Source organism: Raphanus sativus, chromosome 9 (genome assembly GCF_000801105.2).
Source record: "Raphanus sativus cultivar WK10039 chromosome 9, ASM80110v3, whole genome shotgun sequence".
In the NCBI taxonomy this organism is placed as follows: Eukaryota; Viridiplantae; Streptophyta; class Magnoliopsida; order Brassicales; family Brassicaceae; genus Raphanus; species Raphanus sativus.
In genome coordinates, this window is record NC_079519.1 from 10,171,608 (window position 1) to 10,193,551 (window position 21,944).

The 21,944-nt window shown below is 32.3% G+C and overlaps 2 protein-coding genes across 3 annotated transcripts; both read left to right on the forward strand.

Annotated features, from left to right (window-relative positions):
• The first annotated feature begins 1,572 nt into the window (after nucleotides 1-1,572).
• On the forward strand, nucleotides 1,573-3,387 carry LOC108826219 (probable splicing factor 3A subunit 1). 2 transcript variants are annotated; one of them, XM_018599602.2, is made up of 4 exons: nucleotides 1,573-1,682; nucleotides 1,792-1,947; nucleotides 2,043-2,874; nucleotides 2,964-3,387. In XM_018599602.2, exons 3-4 carry the CDS (start codon nucleotides 2,359-2,361, stop codon nucleotides 3,186-3,188), a joined length of 741 nt encoding a protein of 246 aa, XP_018455104.2. In that variant the 5' UTR covers nucleotides 1,573-1,682; nucleotides 1,792-1,947; nucleotides 2,043-2,358; the 3' UTR covers nucleotides 3,189-3,387. The 2 variants fall into 2 exon arrangements, with proteins under 2 accessions (XP_018455104.2, XP_018455103.2); XM_018599601.2 differs by lacking the exon at nucleotides 1,573-1,682 and having other exon boundaries at nucleotides 1,693-1,947.
• An 11,338-nt stretch (nucleotides 3,388-14,725) lies between these two features.
• On the forward strand, nucleotides 14,726-15,923 carry LOC108827296 (putative F-box protein At3g22650). Its single transcript, XM_018600671.2, has one exon. The coding sequence runs from the start codon at nucleotides 14,773-14,775 to the stop codon at nucleotides 15,907-15,909; it is 1,137 nt and encodes a 378-aa protein (XP_018456173.1). The 5' UTR covers nucleotides 14,726-14,772; the 3' UTR covers nucleotides 15,910-15,923.
• Nucleotides 15,924-21,944: the final 6,021 nt, after the last annotated feature.

The window sequence follows — 21,944 nt, forward strand, 5'->3', positions numbered from 1 at the left end:
ATACATATATATTCTTAAATATAATTAAAAATAAAAAAAATATTTTCTCTTAATTTTATGCTTAATTAATGATATTTTATTTAATTATTGGGAAAATATAAAATATATAATATTAATAATTACATTTTAAAATATAAAATTTAACTTAAATTCATCACTACACATGGTGCAGGAAAACACCTAGATTAATAATTGTGACATGGCTACTAAAATTGATGACATGTTTTAAAGATTAATATGACATGGAAAATTATATTTAAAGATTAGTATGACATGGAAAATCATATATTATATTTATTGTCGATTTAATTTTTGGACTTTTTAAAAAATATGGTAAAAACTCATAAATCATCATTAAAATAAATATATTCAATATGGCATTTCAAATTTCGAAATATCATTTAAATTAAAAAAAAATTTCAAAAAATATATACTTAATTTTACAAAATTATAAAAAGAATAAATCATAAAATCAAATTAAATCGTAAAAAATCATTAGTTTCTTATATATATATCTACAGATTTTATAAAATATTTTTAATTTTATTTTTGACAATTATGCAATTTTCCATATTTATTTAATATATTTAATTAAATAAATAGATAGAAAAAATCTACCTAAGATTATAATTTTTAAATATATACATGCACATTCTTAAATACAATTCAAAAAAACTAAATTGTTTTTATCTTAATTTTAATTTTCAGCTAAATCAAATTTGTATTAATTTTTTTTGATAAGAAAAATAAATTTATAAATTAATAAAATTTAGACATTTTCTATAAGATAATAATATTTCTAGAATATAAAAGATTGATTATACATAACGAAATTTATTTGTATTTTTCTTCATATTTTTTCCAAAAACATAAAAAACAGAAAATATCTATCAAATTTCAAAATATAGACTTATATCAAAAACATATATAAATTATACATAAATATATTTATGAACCTAAGGTAAGCTAAAAAACGTAATTAGCAAAATATTTTTATTTTAGTCTAATTATAACCAAAACATTATGATTAAAAAATTATATAGCCCAATATACCAAATCCAAGTAATGAAATCAATCAAAATATGAACAATCAACCAATTATTATGACGTATCTATTTTGCATATATTCATTTACATGAATAAATTTTTAATATTTTACAAGTTATGTTTATCAATGAATATCTGATTTACTTTTTTCTATTTTTATAAAATAAAATATATCAAATTATACAAAATTTTATGAAATATATTTACAAATATAAGAAGATAAACTGAATTACCTACTAATACGATAATTTTAACCTAATGAGACAAATCATCATTAATTTTGAGTCTATATACAACTCAAAGAAAAAAGGTTGAAATAATACAAAATATCATACTTAAAACATAAAGATATTTAATACAATTTTTCATACATACAAATAAAAGATTACTTAAAACATATAAACAAACAAAATAAAGTATTTATTTGTAAATATTTATTTCCGTACATGAGCACGGGAGAATCACCTAGTTACCAAATAAAGGGGTACCTGGCCGATTTAGATGCATAGTATTAAAATACATTTAATGACCCTTAAATCTTTCCCTATTTAAACAACTAAACATCATAACAACTGCATCATCTCTTCCACCATACAAGTTTCTCAAGTTCTTTAAAAGAGAAAAAAAAACTGGGTGTATGTATATATATATATATTTTTTTTTCTTTTCTGGTTTAATCAACAATCTTGAATTTCATTCAGTTTGCATTTTTTGTTTTTCTGTTTCTTTTAATTATTGGAATAGGTATAGCAGCGAAAGCCGAAGAAAAGGAGAAAAGATGATATACAGCCGCGGATTCCTGTTATTTCTCGCCACGCCACTCACAGCTCAGTCCACAGGGAAAGCTGCAAATCGCCAAATCGTTCGTTCTCAGCTTCTTCACGGCGGTTCCCGGTTGCGGTGCGGTGTTTCTCTTAGTTCGTAGATTAGACAGTTTTGCGGTAGCGATTTTCTAGGTCAAAATCTGATTGTGATTTCGGTGCTTCTTAATGTAGAAAAAATGGCGGAGAATGAAATCGTTCAGCCACCTGAGGATATTGCTACTAAGACTATTGTCGAGAAAACGGCAAGTTTCGTTTCCAAATATGAGAGTGAGATAATGCTGAATGATGTTAGATTCAATTTCCTGAGGAGCGAAGCTAATCTTGTTTCCATAGATGGGCCGGTCTTTGAGAAGGACCTCAGGGATTCTCAAGCTAATGATCCAAGGTTCAACTTTTTGAGGGACTCTTCCGATGAATATCACGAATATTACCAGCGCAGGCTAGCTTACTACACCGTTGAGAATAGAAGTCAAGCCAAGATCAATGGATGACACTAATACCTTCTGTAAGCATCATATCCTGTCTCTGCCCAACCTTCTGCAGTTTAGACTTCCTTAAGGAGCTTGATACAATTAAGGTCACAGCTCAGTTTTCAGTGTGGTATGGGCATTATTTTGTGTGGGCTCTGAGAAATCATATGACCCAGCTTGAGTTTCTTAGTCCAAAACATAGCTGGAACGCTTTTTACAAGGAGTGTAAACAGGGATTTGAGAAAGTGCTGAAGCCCCCCAAAGACTCTAGAGAAAAGCTGTATAAGAGTGCCGATTACACAGGGGCCGTTCAGCAGGGTTTCAAACAACGTATTCAACAGGATGATCCTGTCAAGGAGCGTAAATGGCTAGAGCAGGGGGAGAGGGCAATGATTGATTGGCATGATTCTGTATCCAAACCATTTGCCATCGAGGAGGTTCAAGAGCTACCACCTCAAGGACCAGATGCTAAGAGACAAAAGCTTGATGACTGGGTTCTTGTTCCAGAAAACCAATTTCTTGCTCAGCATCCGGTAATGCTTTCTTTCTACACACTCTTGTGATGTCTTTCTTTCCTTCTTTATTCTTCCTCTTGACTTAGTAGTTTTTACACATATTCCAGGGTGCAGCTTCACTTACGGTTTCTTTTCCCAACCGACAAGGATTTACGTTGAAGGTGGAATTGTCCGTAAGTGTTCTATTTTTGAAGCAGCGAATAGCTCAAGTGATCGAAATTCCAGCGGTCAAGTACAAGTTAAGTGGAAAATCGGGGGTTCTGGAGGACGACAAGAAGTCACTTGCACACTACAATGTGGGACCTGGAGATATCCTAACACTGTCTCTGTGAGGACACAGATTGATACATGGAGAAAGCTTTTGGATGTGCAGAGAAAGGCTTCTCAAATCTCTTAACTCTAGAAGAAGGGATTTAATTTTCTTACTCGGTTATAAAACGTTCTCTTTTCTTTCTTATAGGACGTCGTTAATATGTCTGTGATACCCCTGCGGTTTCAGTTTAGACTTTGATATCAAAATATTTAGGTAAACGATTTCGGATTTCGTATCCGATTTCACAACTAATTTCCTTATGCGTAATGCGAATGCATTCCCGTATGGACATGGACTCATATTACACCAAACATAAATCCATCTTTTTAAAAGCTTATAATTTTGTTTTAGCCAACACTAATAAAAGTCATAAATCCATCAGTTTGGTTCTTATGTTTGTCACGTTTTCCGTTTAGCTTTAGTTTTTTTAGGAAACTTAAAATCTTTTTTTTTTTTGGATTTATCGAGTTTTATCTATCTAATCTATCAATTTCAAATTAAAAAATTATAATTTAAAAATGCATAAAACAAAAATTAAACTTTGTTAATAATAAATAAACTGTGGAGCTTTCCTAAATTTATTATATATATATTGCAAATATAATTAAAACTAAATATTTCTTTTGAATAACAACAAATTAAATCTAAATCTATCTAGGACTGGGCAAATAAACCGAACTCGAAAATCCGAACTGAATTCGATCCGGTAAAAATGAATCCGAACTGATTTGAACCCGACATAAATACTGAATGGATTTTATTTTTTGGTATTCGATTTATGGGTGTTATCCTAATCAAATCCAAATCTAAATAGATATCTAATAAAACCTGAAGCATTCAAAAGTCCATAAAAATCTTATACCAAACATGATCTTAATTCCTAATATGTATTCAAAATACATTAAGATATATTGAATACGTAAAATACTTATCTATTATATAAAGGTCGGTGGTTCTATTACATAAAGGTTGATGGTTAAAGATGGCTGTTGAATTTGAAATATTTAGATTTAGATTTTGTTTTCATTAAACAATGTTCTCATTTCATGAGGTCGTGATTTTCGTTTTATGATTTTATTTATTTGTTTTTTTAATCAACAAAAATGTACAAATTAGGTATTTGAAAACAAAACAAACCAAATTTACTTATGTTTTGGTTATAAAGTAGGTACAAATCAGATACTTTAAAACCGAAGAACTGATTGGGACTCGAATCTGGAAATACATTTGGGTTGTACCGGTTCTTTGGAAATTTACTAACCCCGACCGAGCCCAATAAAACCCAAACCGATTCCGAACCGAACTTTCAAATAATCCGAATGTCGCTGATTTTGATAAATCCAAAAACTAAAACCCGATTAGATAAAACCGAAACTGATTGGGACTCCGAATGCTCATGCCTAAATCTACCAGTTTGTGATCAATGAAATACATTAGAATACTATCACAATAATTTTTATTTGTATAAAATATAATATTAATTTTATATGTTTAATCATTATAAAGAAGAGAACTAGTACCCGCAGATGTGCGGATTAATTTATATCCAACTAGTTTAAATTTTGTCATAGTTTTAAATTTTAATAAAATTATTTAATTAATTTTAAATATTAAATTAATCCAATATATAATTTATCTATTTTTTTATCAACAAAAATGTACAAATTAGGTATTTGAAAACAAAACAAACCAATTTTACTTATGTTTTGGTTATAAAGTAGGTACAAATCAGATACTTTAAAACCGAAGAACTGATTGAGATTCGAACCTGGAAATACATTTGAGTTGTACCGGTTCTTTGAAGATTTACTAACCCCGACCGAGCCCAATAAAACCCGAACCGATCTCGAACCAAATTTTCAAATAATCCGAATGTGGCTGATTTTGATAAATCCAAAAACTAAAACCCGATTAGATAAAACCGAAACTGATTGGGATTCCGAATGCCCATACCTAAATCTACCAGTTTGTGATCAATGAAATACATTAGAATACTATCACAATAATTTTTATTTGAATAAAATATAATATTAATTTTTATGTTTAATCATTATAAAGAAGAGAACTAGTACCCGCACATGTGCGGATTATTTTATATCCAACTAATTTAAATTTTGTCATAGTTTTAAATTTTAATAAAATTGTTTAATTAATTTTAAATATTAAATTAATCCAAAATATAATTTATCTATTTATTACAACGTAAACAGATAATAGTTTGATACTGAAAATATTTTATTTATTCTATCAACAAACCACAAATGTAAGAAGTATCAAAGTATCATCATAATAACCCATTATAGTTTTATTAATACTTTAAAAACACACACAAAAGATAAATCTACAAAACCTATGAAATCAAACCCCTTTTCATCAAAGTATTTATTGTATTTTATATAAATTTATTTTCATTAGAGTTCACAGTGATACATATTAACAAAATATATAATAATTAAAAAATACTTTTATTTAACTAAAATTTTATAAACCAAAATAATAAATTATATATGTTTAGTAAAAGCTAGATTTTTAATTTTTAACCGCGAGAGATTGTATTATTTGAATTCATATTTTTGATTGGTAAAATTACCATATAAAAATATTTACAATAAAAAAAACTACCAATTAAAATTATTAGGAATATGACAAATAAATACAGAAGTTGAACTAAATAGAATATGAAAAATAAGAAAAACTAAAATTATTAAAAACATAATAAATAAGCAAATTACCTTAAACTATGAAAAATATGACAAATAAGCAAAATCTTCTAATAGTATGAAGAAGCTGACACATAAAAAAATCCACTTTCATAAATAATTGTATATATACATCTATACTGTTTAAATCGTAAGACTATTTTTTGATTTAAAAATAATTTAATAGTTTATACATTTTATAACTTATAGTAAAACTTATGTATTTTAGGGATTAAGATTAAATGTTTAGTATTTTTAAAATTTACAATTTTAGTGTTCAGTATTTTTTGATTTGGAGTTGAAGATTATCTAGTGTTTATTCAAGGGTTTAGGTTTTAGAATTAGGGTTTAGTATTTTGATGACGGCATTAAAATATTAATTTTTTCATATACTAAGATTTAGAGTTTGGAGTTTAGAATTATCAAAGGATTTAGGGTATACCAAAGAGTTTAAGATTTAGTGTTTTTTTGACGATGTTAAAAACAGTTTTGAAAAGTTCTTTTTGTTTGTAACTACTATTTTTTAAAATATAATTTGATAATATTTTATTGTTTTTTTTAAAATATCGATTATAAAATTTTTATTGGTTGATGAACCTACATAGGTGAAGCTAAGAATAACTCTTGAACTTGTCAACTTTTTAATACTATGATATAGTATATTTGGATAACGTGTTCAAATATGATTATAAATTAAAGCAGCATATTTTGTTTGTTAGACTAATATTCGACAAATTTCTTTGTCTAAAGTACAGCTATTATTTGATTCAAATCATTTGACTTAATTTTCATAGTTAAAATTTTGATTACGTATAATATTATGTTTAAACTTTAAAGTTACAAACACAATCTTGCTTTTAATAGTTTTATGGTTTAATGGGTTTTTAATAAATGATTTAGAAGTAATATCTAATCTATTAAAATCTAATCTATTATAATGGAAGTACAAATATAAACTTCCTCTAAGTTTTCATAATTATTTACAATAGTATAACACTGAAGTTATTAATTAATTTATATTTTAGGATTCTTGTCTTTTATGTTTAACTAATGCATTTTCAAAATTGAATTCTAACTAAAAAAATATGGCAACAACAATTAATAAACATAAAATATAGTATTCATTGGTTTTTCCTAATTTATTATTTATGTGTGTGTTGTGAAATAATTAATAAACTTAGCTTTAAATAGTTAATAAACATTATTGTTTTTAATTTCATTAATAACATTTTCATTATTTATTAGTAATAAATAAAAATAAAAGTCACATTAAAAAGTCATTTATATAGTATATAAGTATATTATGTTACATATATTTTCATATAATATACTCAATGTAAGTTCAGTATGAAAAATTTTGAAAATATAAAATATATAGCACAGTATATTTAAAATAAAATATAAAACAGTCTTATTATACATTATCATAAAATTTTGATCCACAAAAAAGTTAACATACATTTGTTCGGATATACGAGTCATATTCTAAAAAGTATTGATACAATTGATGGTTTACAAGACAAAATAAAATTATTCAAAATAAACTATAAGTTATTGTGTTTAAAATGTCATATTAAACAACTATTTAATCGGATAAATTTTAAAAATAAATATTATATCACTTATACAAATAAATACTTATTAAAAATTTAGATCACACTCCACTACAAAAAAACAATTGAATTGCATCAATTAAATTGTATCACAAAAATAAGTGATATAATTTTAAATTACTTATTTGTAAATGATGTTAATATTAATCAATTTTACATCACTTCAGTAAAATGATGTAATATTTATTAGTTTATATCATTTAGACAAAAATGATTTTATTCTATAAATTATATCAGTTAAATAATTGATGCCTTTATTACTTTGGTTAACATCACTTATGAAGATGATATAAAATTTACATCAATAAAAAACTGATGCTAATAAAAATTATATAACCATATTTTTGTTTAACATCAGTTTAATAAAAGTGATGTTATTTTATCTGAATTTATATCAGATAGAACAATTATATAATATTTACTTAATTTAAATCAATACAAATTAACTGAAATTTCAAAGAACCCAAAATTAGGAAAAGAAGTTACGATTTTTTTGTTTTGTTTCTTTAACTTAGTGGATCTTATTTATAACTGTTTTGCTAAAAAAAAGTTTTTCTTTTATAATCTCAACAAATCTTCTTTTTCTTCTTCTTCTTTTTTCAAACCCCTCGTTCATCTCCCAGTGTAACAATTTCTAAGTGTTCTTCTTGTTTTCATATTCCTATATTTCTTATAAGTCAAAAATTAAATGACCATTTAAGACAAAAAGTTCTTTTTCAATTTCACAGCCTCATGTCTTCTATATATGCAAAAGCAAACGATGACACCTTACAATTCTGAAACTATGTGATTCCACATTTGACTCCGCACTGTCTACTACCCCCACCACTCCATTGTACTAATACAAGTATTTCTTCTTTCTCCATTTACAATTTTAAATCATTTTTTTTATTTAGTAGTGATTCTTATCAGATCATCTGATCTTCTCTTTTTGTTTTTGTTTCAGAAGCAGTTATCAATTTAAGAACACCATCAACGGAAGAACATACATTGAAGGAGAAGAAAAATATTGACTGAAGAATTCTCATGTGGAGACTTTAACTTTTTATCATTTTCTTTTGCTGAATTCATCCTATTCATGTTTTTGGAGGCTTTCTATATTTTCCATATTGTATCTTCATTAAAATGAAGAAAAAAGAAAAAAAATAATGAAAAATCTTTTAATTTATTTATTTATTGACATAAATGTATAGATCGATAATAATTTAAAATTAATTAAAAAATAATATTAATATTTTCAATTAATAACTGTAAACGAAATAATTATTAAAATTACTTTTAAAAATAATAACTTTACTTCAGTTATCATTAAATGATACAAACATTTAAATCAATTATTTGTAGTGATGTTAATATTAATATCACTTTAAAGAACTGATTTAATTGTTAAAATCATTTTTACAACTGATATATCTTGACATCACTTATAATAATTGATGAAAATATTTAGTATTTTTACATCAGTTATTAGAAAAATGATGTATATTATTTGAATCACCACATTCAGAGTCATTTATTTAAATGATGTAAATTTCTTTTACATCACTTATAAGTAATGCAAAAATTGAAATTAAATGATGTTAAACCTCTCTTTTTTTGTAGTGCTCCTAGCTACTTGAGCTAATTAAAATTTTCAAAAAAAACTATATTTAAAAAAAAAAATTATTGCTTAGCAAGTTTAAATCCATATATTTAGTATCTTCATAATCTTTACTACAATAATAGTATTTAGAAAGTTAACTAAAAAGCAATTAAAATAAAACATTATACTCATAAATCAATTAAGTTGACATGTACAATTGGCCAACGTAGTTATGATCCTTCTAAACTTGATTTATAAAAATAGTTTCACAATACATGCATCTTTTCTATTTTGAAAATTATGGATACAACTATAAAAATCGAATATTTTATGAAATAAATTGCCTACAATATTTTTATTTTCTTACAAATGATATAACCAATCTATCAATTTTTAATACCATACTAACTCATATTTGCAGAAATTTATTTTCTAGATATTTTATACATAAATCTAAATATAGAAATTTTGGATTTCCTTATATGAGGTCAAATAAATATCGGTCATATCATTTACTGTAGAACGCAAAAAAATTCTTTGATGTAATTAAGCATATTATTATTTCTTAAAATGTTATATTATTATATACATTGCAAATCATGTATAATATTTAGTACAAAAATGAAAATTGACATCTATTCAGTGGATCAAAATCTAGTTACCATTAATATAGGAGTGGCATTGCTGTAAGTATTTTCAAAAACCAAGGAAACCTAAAAAAACTCTCGTTTTTGAATACTAGGAGCGGAGCTCCGCACAGGTGCTGGAATGTTAGAAATACTTGAGTTGTTGACTTGTTGAAGCTGAAAATGTTGATGGAGGTGGAGTGTAGAAGAGGAAGAAGAGTGGAGAGATGTATAAGAATATATATGTGTCTCTCTCTTTTTTTTCTTTCTCAAAATGCGTTTAGTGACACATGCGGTTTTGAGAAGAAGAAGAAAATACTTTTCTGTTCATATGTAATATATTTGGAAAATTGTATGCAATTTAGTCATTTGTCAAAAAATACTACATGATTTGATAAAATGGTATGGATATGCGAAATACAAAGGATTGTACGGCAAAAGGTTAAGTTATCTGAACTTTTTAACTACGGTTCTACCGCTTAATAACTAAAATAAAAATGAATAAAATCAAGTTAATTTTATACTGAAAAATATAATATCATGTCAGTTTACTTTGTGTACGATTGATATATGGTATTTTGGAATCATTGCACATATGTTTTTTTATTGGTTTTGATGTTTTATCGAATCAGCCTAACAGCATTCGAGTCTACCATCTATTCCAGGACGGTGGTATTTTATAGAAGGGTCCTAGAAAGATGATGAGGTGTTTTCAGATCAGGAATGGTATAGTACTCTTGAAAGTTATGATGGCTTAATGAAAGTACGAAATGTTAGGGCTTCTCTTTCTCTTCTCCGTTTTAAGATGGAAACATTACTTTGGGTCTATATGCGGAATCTACGTCAATTTTAGGTTATCTTTGCAACATATTGTTCTCAATTAGTAAAGATGGTGTCGAAACCAGAAGAATAACCTGCTTTTGCAACTTATCTGGCAGATATAGCGACCTTGAAAGACAACTTTCACAGCTCAGAAATTATTCATATCCCACGCACGCAGAATTTGAAGGCCAACAGTCTAACGCGATGTGTTAGGAAACAACCGTTCTTTGTCGTGTATATGGATGCAGAACTATCAGTTTGGTTTATAGAGTCTCTTGAGTATGTACAAGTCGACGACAAAAAAGTATTTTCCTTTTTATTTAGTAGTTTTGTTAATTAGATTTTTATTTAGTTTACTTTTTCATTTTTCCCAAAAACATATATAATAAAAAGGGAAACTTTAATAAATTTTATAGATTTTATATTATTAAACGAAATTTATTTTTCTACAATATATTTTCCTTAAACAACATAAATAAAAAGTAAATATCAAGAAATTTCAAATATATAAAGGTTTATGTATAAAAAAAATATTTACAAAAAATTCACAAGAGTATGATATTATTTTCATAATATAAATTTAAAATGACTTAAAACTTATAAATAAATTTATAAATATTTATATCTGTTCATGAGAACATATATAATTATCTTAATATTATATTATTTTCATAATATAAATTAAAATGACTTCAAACTTATATATAAACATATAAATATTTATATTTTTGCATGAGAACATAATGATAATTAATATAATTTTTTATCTATCATAAATATAAATTATAAAATTACTTACAAGTTATAAACAAGGAAATTGAATATGTAAATATTATTATAATTTGATTATTTTGTAAATATTTATTTCCGTTGAAAAAACCAGCATTGGAATATAATAAATTGGCATACAATCAGACCAGCATTATCAGGGGCGAATGTTTTTGTCTGTGTGCACAATTAATTTAAAACTGAAAAACACTATCTAGACTCTAGAGGGTCAAACCTGGGTTAATAGTGGGTGCACAAGGCTGATCTAACCTATCTATTAGAATTATAGTGATTTTACTTCCAAAAATTTGAATACTCGTATTTCTGTGGGTGCACATGCACACCTAACACATAGAGTGACTTCGCCCCTGAGCTCCTTTTAGGTTTATGAGAGATTAGGGTTTTGTTATGTGTTGTGTAGGTCCGACTGCAAATGATCTTTATCCTATATACCCAATCTATACTATTATTTGCGAAGTGATTTTTTGCAACGAGTTAAAAGTTAGAGCGGCTAATCTCGATTTTATCCTTAATGATTTTATATATAATTTATTATATAATTAAAAACGAATTTGAAGTTAATAACTTTATATTTATATGTTTTATTAAATTATTAAATTAAATTTGTCGAAAATACAAAGTTATATATATATATATATATATTATTTTTTTGTTGTTATCTGAAAATAATATTTTTTAATTTTAAAAAATAAAAACCAAAATTTAAGTCAATCATATTATATTTATATGTTTTATTAGATTATAAATTAAAATTGTCAAAAATAAAATTATATATATATATTTTTGTTGTTATCTAAAAATATTAATAAAATTTAAAAGTTAAAAACGAATTTTAAGTTAATAATATCATATTTATATGTTATATTGGATTATAAATTAATTTTGTCAAAAATAAAAAGATAATTCTTATATATTTTGTTGTTATCTGAAAATAATATTTTTTAATTTAAAAGTTCAAAACGAATTTTAAGTTAATAATATTATATTTGTATGTAATATTACATTATAAATTAATACTGTCAAAATAAAAAATAATAATTCTTATATATATTGTGTTGTATCTGAAAATAAATCTTTCAGTTTTAAAATTAAAAAAAAACAAATTTTAATTTAATAATATTATATTTATATGTTATATTAGATTATAAATTAATATTGTCAAAAAAGATAATTCTTATATATTGTATTGTTATCTGAAAACATTATCTTTTAATTATAGAAGTTAAAAGTTAAGATATATAACAATTTACAATTAAATATTAATAAATTAAAAACATTTGTATGAATATATTTTCTAAAATATTTCAAATATGTGAGTGTTTTAAAAATTCTAACACAATAATAAATATATATTAGTATCAAATTTTTTTATCATATATAAAAATTTGATGTTTAATTTAGATTTTTTAAAAACTTAAATAATAATTTATTATGATCACTTTTTGAATTAATAAATATACACCAATAAATATTTAAAAGAAAATTATGCCCGTTTGTGCGGGCAAACCACCTAGTGTATGGTATTAGATTCAGATTAATTATGGGCTTCCAACTTAAAATCAATTGGCAATGCGTGGATTAACCCTAATTCTTTACATATTACTTAATGTCCATTGGAATTTTCGATGCGGGATGTAATATCCCAATATCTCTCCTCGAGATAATGGCTCTTATCGGCCAGAAATCCCGGAACTTTTAAGACAGTTATACTCGGTCGAGCGAGTTAATTAGATTCAGATTAATTATGAGTTTCCAACTTAAAATCAATTGGCAATGAGTGAATTGATCCTAATTCTTTATATATATGGAAAGGTCGTGGATTTCTTTATTCCCAGATATTGAAGGTTAGTGAGAAACTATGGTCTCATGTCTATTCACAATCAGTTATTGTTTCTCTTCTTTGATGGGTGTTGTTTTAGACTGATGATTCGCATGGTTTTGCATTTGTTAACTTTAAGTACACGAAGCTCACAAAGCAATGGAAAGGATTGATTTTAAGATCGTATATCAGTTTATGCACATGGTCATTATTTCAGGAAGAGTTGATTCAAGTTTTTAGTTTTAAGTTGTAATTTTCGATTCTTAAACCAACCAAAATTTTAATCGATTCATGTTTCTGCTTTTATATTCGGTTAATCCAGAACGGGATTTAGTGTTATTTCTAATTATTCATCTTGCTTTTACTTACTGCTACACTATGATCAATGTGATAAGTGTAGATCTTTGAAATTGATTTATGGGGGATGATGATTGCGTTTTGGAAGTGGTCTGATCATTGAGTAATATTTTGGGTTCTTGGTTTTTCAAAATCGTAGAATGCAGTGGTCGAGTTTGTGTGGTGATGAACTCGAAAGAAAAAGGTGTAGCAGAGACAATGCATCATCTCACCCTGGAGATAATTGTGGTTGGGAAGAAGAAGCTTTATGAAGCGGAAGTGAACTTCAAGGAGTCGCATGAGTTCAAGTCTACCAATGACGATTCCCCCACCATTACTCCCTCATATCTTAGCTGCAAATAAGGCATGACTACAAACGTTACATTTATGATCATTTCTCTTTGCAAAACTTTCTCAAATAAGGCCTGTGTTTGATTAAATTTTTTTTGAAAAGACGCATGTGAAAGTTATGAATTCAATGGTTTTAAAACTAAGATAAAATTATGATTGGTTGTCATTTAAAAAAGTTTTGCATCAAAACTTATATAATTAAGATAAATGAATATTTAGATTATGGGTCAAAATAATTAGGTTGTAAGTCAGAAAATTTGTTGTAAGAATTTAGTTTGTAGATTTTAAGTTTTAGTGACGTAGTTGTAAGTTTTTAATTTACAAAGATATTACAATTTTTAAACCAGTGTTTTAAGAAAACATATATTTTAAAATATTTAAAGATGAGGGTCAATTAAATTACTAAAAGAATAATTGGAAACCAAATTTATTTTAAAAAATAAGAAATGAAACATTTTTACAATCCAACCAATCAAACACATAACTAAACTTAATCAGTGTTTTTTGCTTCATCACCTTATATATAATTTCCAATAACAAAATATCAGATATTTGGATATTAAACTTTGAAATTTGTAAGATAGAAAGTAAATAAATGAAATAATTTTATAATTTTCTGTCAACTTATATTTTATAATATATTACAATATTTATATATCAAAATAAACATACGTACAAAATATATAACAAAATTAAAATTTAAACAAAAACTCGGATGTAATCGAGGCCGACCCTGGTTATTTATAATCAAAGGTATAGTTATATTTTTTAAATAAATCTATAGAATTGTTTATTAAGGGTAATAACGACTTTAGCTAGATTATTAAAAATAAGGGTTTATAGAAATTTAAATGGAAAAGGCTATACGCTTATATATTAAGAAATTAAAAATTCACAAAACCTAATTCCTATACTAGGTTTAATCGTCGACTCCCTTTGAAAAAATAGTTTTCCAGAAAATTTTCCATGTCTGCTTCAAAGTCGTCAAAGCGTTCATCCTTGCTACCTTTTGAGTTAGTAGAAGAGATACTTTACAGGATTCCACTTCGATCTTTGGTACGATTCAAATCCATATGCAAACAATGGTACGTTCTTTTAAACGGCAAAAGATTCATCTACAAACACTTCGATCTCTCCCGGGAACAATTCATACAACTGGCCCACCACAATAAATCAGTTAACCTCTTTAATCTTGAGACTCAAGCCCCCTCATGCTTGCAAGGCCCACCTGAAATTCATAGAATGATTCACTGCGACGGTTTATTGCTATGTCAATGTATTGAAAGAGATACTAGTAAGCTCGCAGTTTGGAATCCGGTTTTAAGGCGATTCTGTTGGATTGAACGTTCCTTGAAATTTTACCTAAGGCTCGATATCATCCATGGTTTTGGATACGACAATGTATCTCGTGGAAACTATAAGATCATGAGGTTTAATGTTAGGAAAAATTCTGATATGGAAATATATGAGTGCAAGTCCAAAGTCTGGAGAAGTATTGATGCTGCTCTTGATTCACGTGTGAAGCTTTGGTTTCCTGATTATCAAGCTTTATCCATGAATGGAAACATGTACTGGATTGCTCATAGGACGAAGGGTAACAACGAAACGGAGATCTTAGTCCAAAGTTTTGATTTCACTGCAGAGATATTCAAAGACATAGGCTGTGGTGTTCCTTTCGAAACTGAGTGTACCTGTCTGCGTGGTGCTAGTACATTAATCCTGTCAAGTTTCGGAGGAGATAGGCTTTCTTTATTATATCAACATAGACGTGTGAAGATTGAGGTGTGGATTACAAACAAGGTGACTGATGAGGTTGTTTGTTGGAGCAAGTATTTAAATGTTACTGGCCCTGACCTTCCGAAATTACATTATCCGGAATTTTACAATTTTCCGACATACTTCATCGACCAGAAGACCAGTACTATCATTGCATGGTGCGGGGAATTCAATTCCACTAAGGAATATATTGACATCAACGTTTACGAAATAAGCGATGGTAAGATTAAAAAAAAAACTATCAAGGCAGGAGGACATAGGTTGGGTTATCGCTGTCATAACCTTTGCTATGTATATGTTCCAAGTCTTGTTCATCTTCCAGAATAAGAAAGAGACTATAGTACATGTTGGGCCCGAATATGGCCCGGTAGCTGATCTCCAAATAATAAAAGATGGTAATGGGCCGGGACAGGCCCGTCGCAGGCTCGATGCCTAAAAGGAGCCGGAGGCTGAAAGCTAAGGACTCTAACTAAGGAGCTCACGGGGAAGAGGAAGCTCACGTTGTGACAAGGAGAAGCGCAGGACCCGGTCAAAGGGAAGCTGTTGCGGATTCCACCTTAAGCGGAGACGATCTCGGAGATTAGTTGGAGGCAACCTAAAGAAGTCCAAGGCTATTTAAAGAGAAGATGGAGAACTAAGAAAGGGATCCGACTCAACTGATATTTTACTCAACATTCATCAAAACATTCTTATTGTAATATTCATATAATCTTTGTATTCATCAAAGATCACCCTTTGTAACCATCCTATTTCTACTAAATCAATACAAATCGAAGTTCATTCTACAAGTTCTTACGGGATTCAGCCCGCGTTTATCTTTCCCTAACCTTTCCTAAACATTAAACCTGATCTAAAATCTAGGTGTGAGTTTTACCCCTCACAGTTGGCGCCGTCTGTGGGGAAGAAATAATCGAATCCCTTACTCTAACTTGAGGACGAATCCTACCGACCAGACAACAAATCCGTCTGATCTTAACCTCCCGATTCCGAGCGATGGCTCACCGAACGACGGAGGCTCTACCCTTGTAACCTCGGAACCTCGACATGGCGACCACCGGTCCGGGCAGCAGCTTCCTATTAACGCTCGAACGAGCCAGAATATAACCGGAGCTACTAACCAGAGATCGCCAAGTGGAACCGCCCCCGGGCTTCCAATCACCGAGAATCCTCAGCAGTCAGCCGCTCCGAATCAAACGGAGGCTCAGCTTTCTGAGATTCGTCAGATGATGATGCAACTAGTAGACAAAGCTCAGGAAAGTGAGCGTACGATGCATCAGCTAGCTGTTCGACAGCAACGATTCGAAGAGATAACAAGATCTCTAGACACAACAACCCAGCCACCTCGACGTCAAACTCTGGGGGTCACTTTCCGAGATCGATTGACTGATCCCTCATTTCCCCGAGGACGTTTAGATTTTTCCCCTGATAGCACTGCTCCTGCATGACAGGGATCGGCTTTCCAGACACCTCATACTGGGACAGCTCCCGTGTTTAACCCGCCTATCACCAGTGCTATGGGAAGCAACGTGGCAACAACCAGTTCCGCATCTGGTCAGGTCGCTGATCGGAGCTCTCGTCTACCTCCTCCGCCGACTGAATTTAGATCCGGGGCAGGAAGATCCCTCCCATCCGAAGGTAGGACAGCTGCTCCGGTTTATCAAACCAGAAGCTCAACCCCAAATGGGGGCCGGTATCAACGGATAGATTCCGATAACCCGAGAGCTGGTGAGCGATTTAGCCCCCCAACTGCATGGGAGGATGAGCCCACACGATTCCGTCAGGAACCTGCCCGTCGGGTACCTAACAACGACCCGAATGTCCTACCTATGGAAGGACCTGAAGCTATCCGTAGGTATATGGAACGAACTCATGCAGCTCTCAAAAAATTGGGAGCTCAAGTCCATAAAGCTACGAGCTCAGCCCCCGAAATCGATAGTTTGATCGAAACACGTGGAACTCCATTCACTGACAGGATTGCCAGCTCCTACATAAGGGATACCCGAAAAATCAGAATTCCCGAGTATGACGGGACTTCTGACCCAAAGGCCTATTTGAGAGCTTTCCGACTGGCAATCGTTAAAGCCCATTTTACACAGGAAGAATGCGAAGCAGGTTACTGCAGGACATTCGCCGAAAATTTGGTCGGAACAGAGTGGTTCTCTGGTCTCGAACCAGCCTCGATAGATAGTTTCGATCAGCTAACTAACGCCTTCATGAAACAGTACTCGACTCATATCCTGAAACAAGCTTCTGAAGCCGACCTTTGGAAGGTCAGACAAGGAATGGGAGACTCACTACGAGTTTACATCGAGAAATTCAGGGCAATAAGAACTAAGCTCTCGAATCCTAACGACCTAGTCGCCATCGAGGCTCTTAGGAGAGGTCTATTCTATAAATGGAAATTCTGGTCAGAATTAACGCTCAATACTCCTCCAACTATCGATGATGCTCTTCATAAAGCCACCAGATACATCACTTTGGAGGAGGAAACAGCCGCATTGGATAAACTCCACAAGAAGCCTCCGAATCACTCAAAAGGTGAATCCTCTGAGGCAAAAGGACCTCACAAAAGGGGAAACCCCCGAAACAACCAAACTCAGGGAGAACATTCCTACGCAATCGAGGAAGACAAGGAAGAGAAACCTATCGCCGCAGCGAACAAAACTCCCTGGTCAAAAAGCTTTGATAAAAACAAACATTGCTCTTATCACGATCGAGAAGGGCACTCAACTGAGGAGTGTTGGGACCTCCAACGACAACTGGCAGCTAAATTCGCAGCTGGAGAAATAAAGGGCATGAACCTTAAAAAGCCATCACCTTATCAGAAAAGAGGTTCTAGAGACACCTCCCCAAAGCGCGAGAGGTCACCTGAGAAGGAGACCGATTCGCCACCTCCAACTCCCGAGAAGAGAGTTGACATGATTCTTGGGAAATTCCCCCAAGGAAAAAGTTTACAAGTCGAGGCTCTCTTGAGCAAATCGTCCCCTCAATCGATCCCCGACTCGAGGGTGGACTGTATCCTTGGAGGATCAGACATATGTCAAGACTCCGTCAATTCCATTAAAAATCACGTACGGAAGGCTGTGTCTAACACTGGACCTAAGCCTCCTAACCCCGAGTCCAATACTAAGATTTCTTTCTGGGAGAGCGAGACCTCAAACCTCGACAGACCTCACGATGATGCGTTGATTGTCACCCTGAACATCGCAGGATACGAGGTCCCTAAACTCATGATAGACACAGGAAGCTCTGTCGACCTTATTTTCTATAACACCCTAAAAGGGATGGAAATAGACGACTACGAGATTATTGGCCAAAAAGCTAACCTCGTAGGCTTCTCCGGAGAAACAGCTACCTCATTGGGGACTATCAAGCTCCCAGTTATAGCTGGCGGAATAATGAAAATGACCAACTTAGTAGTCATCGACAGACCTTCCCCGTTCCATGCGATCCTGGGAAGACCCTGGATTCACAAAATGAAGGCAGTAGCCTCGACGTATCATCAATGCGTAAAATTCCCAACACCCGAAGGAATAACTACCGTACACGGTAGCCAGAAGATATCCAGGATCTGCTATTTGGGAGGATTCGAAATCCTCAAAAAACCCCCCCCAATAGCAATTACAGATCCAGGAGGGTCGCGAAATGCAACAAAATATTCGAGGTCCCCCCAAGAACCTCACCGAAAAGGTTTGCATCGACGACTCAGATCCTGAAAGACAGGTGAGCATCGGATCCGAGCTACCTCCCGAGACCAAAAAGGAGCTCATTGATTTCTTGAAAGGCAATGTCAAAACCTTTGCATGGTCCACCAGCGACATGAAAGGCATAGATCCGAATGTCACCACCCATAAGCTAAGAGTAGACCCTACTTTCAAACCGATCAAACAAAAGCGTCGCAAGCTAGGCCTCGAAAAGGCTAAAGCTGTTAACGACGAAGTTGACCGACTTACGAAAGCTGGGTCCATTCGAGAGGTACACTACCCTGATTGGTTAGCTAACCCAGTAGTGGTAAAGAAGAAAAACGGGAAATGGAGAATCTGTGTAGACTTCACAGACCTGAACAAAGCTTGTCCTAAAGACAGCTTCCCGTTACCTCACATCGACCGTTTGGTTGAAGCAACAGCTGGCCATCGACTCCTATCCTTCATGGATGCTTTCTCAGGATACAACCAAATCATGATGGATCCTGAGGACCAGGAGAAAACCGCATTCATAACCGAACGAGGAACATATTGTTACAAGGTTATGCCATTCGGATTAAAAAACGCAGGAGCTACCTATCAGAGGTTAGTAAACAAGATGTTTGCTGGACAACTCGGAAAAACCATGGAGGTCTATATCGACGATATGCTAGTCAAATCCTCAGCTGGAGAAGACCATATCTCCCACTTAAGGGAATGCTTCGACATCCTTAACAAGTACGATATGAAGCTCAATCCCACTAAATGTACTTTCGGGGTACCCTCAGGCGAGTTCCTAGGCTATCTCGTAACCGAAAGAGGCATTGAAGCCAACCCGCAGCAGATAGCAACCTTCCTAGAAATGCCATCACCGAAGACAACCAGAGAGGTACAGAGATTGACCGGACAAATCGCAGCGTTAAATCGATTCATATCCAAGTCCACCGATAAGTGCCTCCCATTCTACAAACTTCTAAGAAATAATAAGAAGTTCCTATGGGACGAGAAATGTGAGGAAGCCTTCAAACAATTGAAAGCATACCTCTCCGAACCTCCGATCCTATCCAAACCTATAGTAGGAGAGCCACTATACCTGTACCTCGCTGTATCGACTGCTGCAGTTAGCGGCGTGCTGGTACGAGAAGAACAAAACGAACAAAGACCTGTCTATTACACCAGTAAAAGTTTGATAGACGCCGAAACAAGGTACCCTGCAATGGAAAAATTAGCTCTGGCAGTTGTGATAGCTGCCAGAAAATTGCGACCTTACTTCCAATCGCACTCAATCGTCGTAATGACCTCACAACCATTACGAATGATATTGCACAGCCCTAGCCAATCAGGGCGATTGGCCAAATGGGCCATAGAGCTCAGTGAATATGATATTGAGTATAGACCTCGAGCAGCAGCGAAAGCTCATGTCCTTGCCGATTTATCATTGAACTAGCATCCGAGCAATTAGACTCCGAAATAGAATCTCCGAAGTGGAGTCTGTATGTCGACGGAGCCTCGTCAAAACAAGGCTCCGGTGTCGGTCTAAGGTTAACTTCTTCAGCAGGAGAAACCATTGAGCAGTCATATAGGCTCGGATTCAGCGCCTCAAACAACGAAGCTGAATATGAAGCACTAATCGCAGGGTTGAAACTCGCCCTAAGCCTCGGAATTCGAGAGCTAAACGCTTATAGTGATTCACAGCTAGTAGCTAGCCAGTTTCACGGAGAATATGAAACGAGGGACGAAAGAATGGGGGCATATCTCGAAGTCGTCCAGAACCTGACCAGGCATTTCGACAAATTTGAGCTAACAAGAATCCCACGAGGAGAGAACTCCTCAGCAGATGCATTGGCTGCTTTAGCTTCCACGTCAGACCCCCTCGTAAAACGGATCATACCCGTAGAAGGAATCGAAAAACCAAGCATCGACATAGCTACTAAAGCCGAGATAGACGGCAAGCGAACAGAACAACCTGAAGTTACCTGTCCCGAAACGGTAGCTACCCAGGTTCTCACAACATTTTGGTTCCCAAAAACCAGAATACGTAGCTCTAAAAAGCTTACCTCCGGAAACACAATCCAAAACACGGAAGGTATTCCCCGAAATTCAGACTCCTTGGAGCCTGATCTCACGAATACCTCCGGGGGCACCAACTCGGACCCACTCATCTGCAGAGTTAAAACTAGAAGCCGTTCAGCCCTCCAAAATTCATCTGGGGGCACCATCCAGACCCCAGACAATAACGAAGGAATTGGAGGTATTCCTCGGAATTCAGACTCCTTTGAGCCCAATCCTACAAATACCTTCGGGGGCACCACGACACCAGGTCCCGAACAGGAACCTCCTTCGTCTCTTCATAGCAAAGTTGTAGGGAGAGAGGATTGGAGAATTCCAATCACGCAATACATCCTGGAGGGAAAGACTCCACCCGATAAATGGGAGGCTCGAAAGCTCAAAGCATTAAGCGCGAGATATTGCGTAACTGAATCTGTCCTCCTCAAACGAAGCATTTCCGGACCTTACCTAAAATGCGTCCATGGCCTCGTTGCTATGAGGCTCATGAAAGAAATGCATGATGGTTCCTGCGGGAACCACTCTGGAGGAAGAGCTCTAGCCATCAGAATCAAAAGACAAGGATATTTCTGGCCCACCATTATTGCAGACTGTGAGGCCTATTCCTCTTCA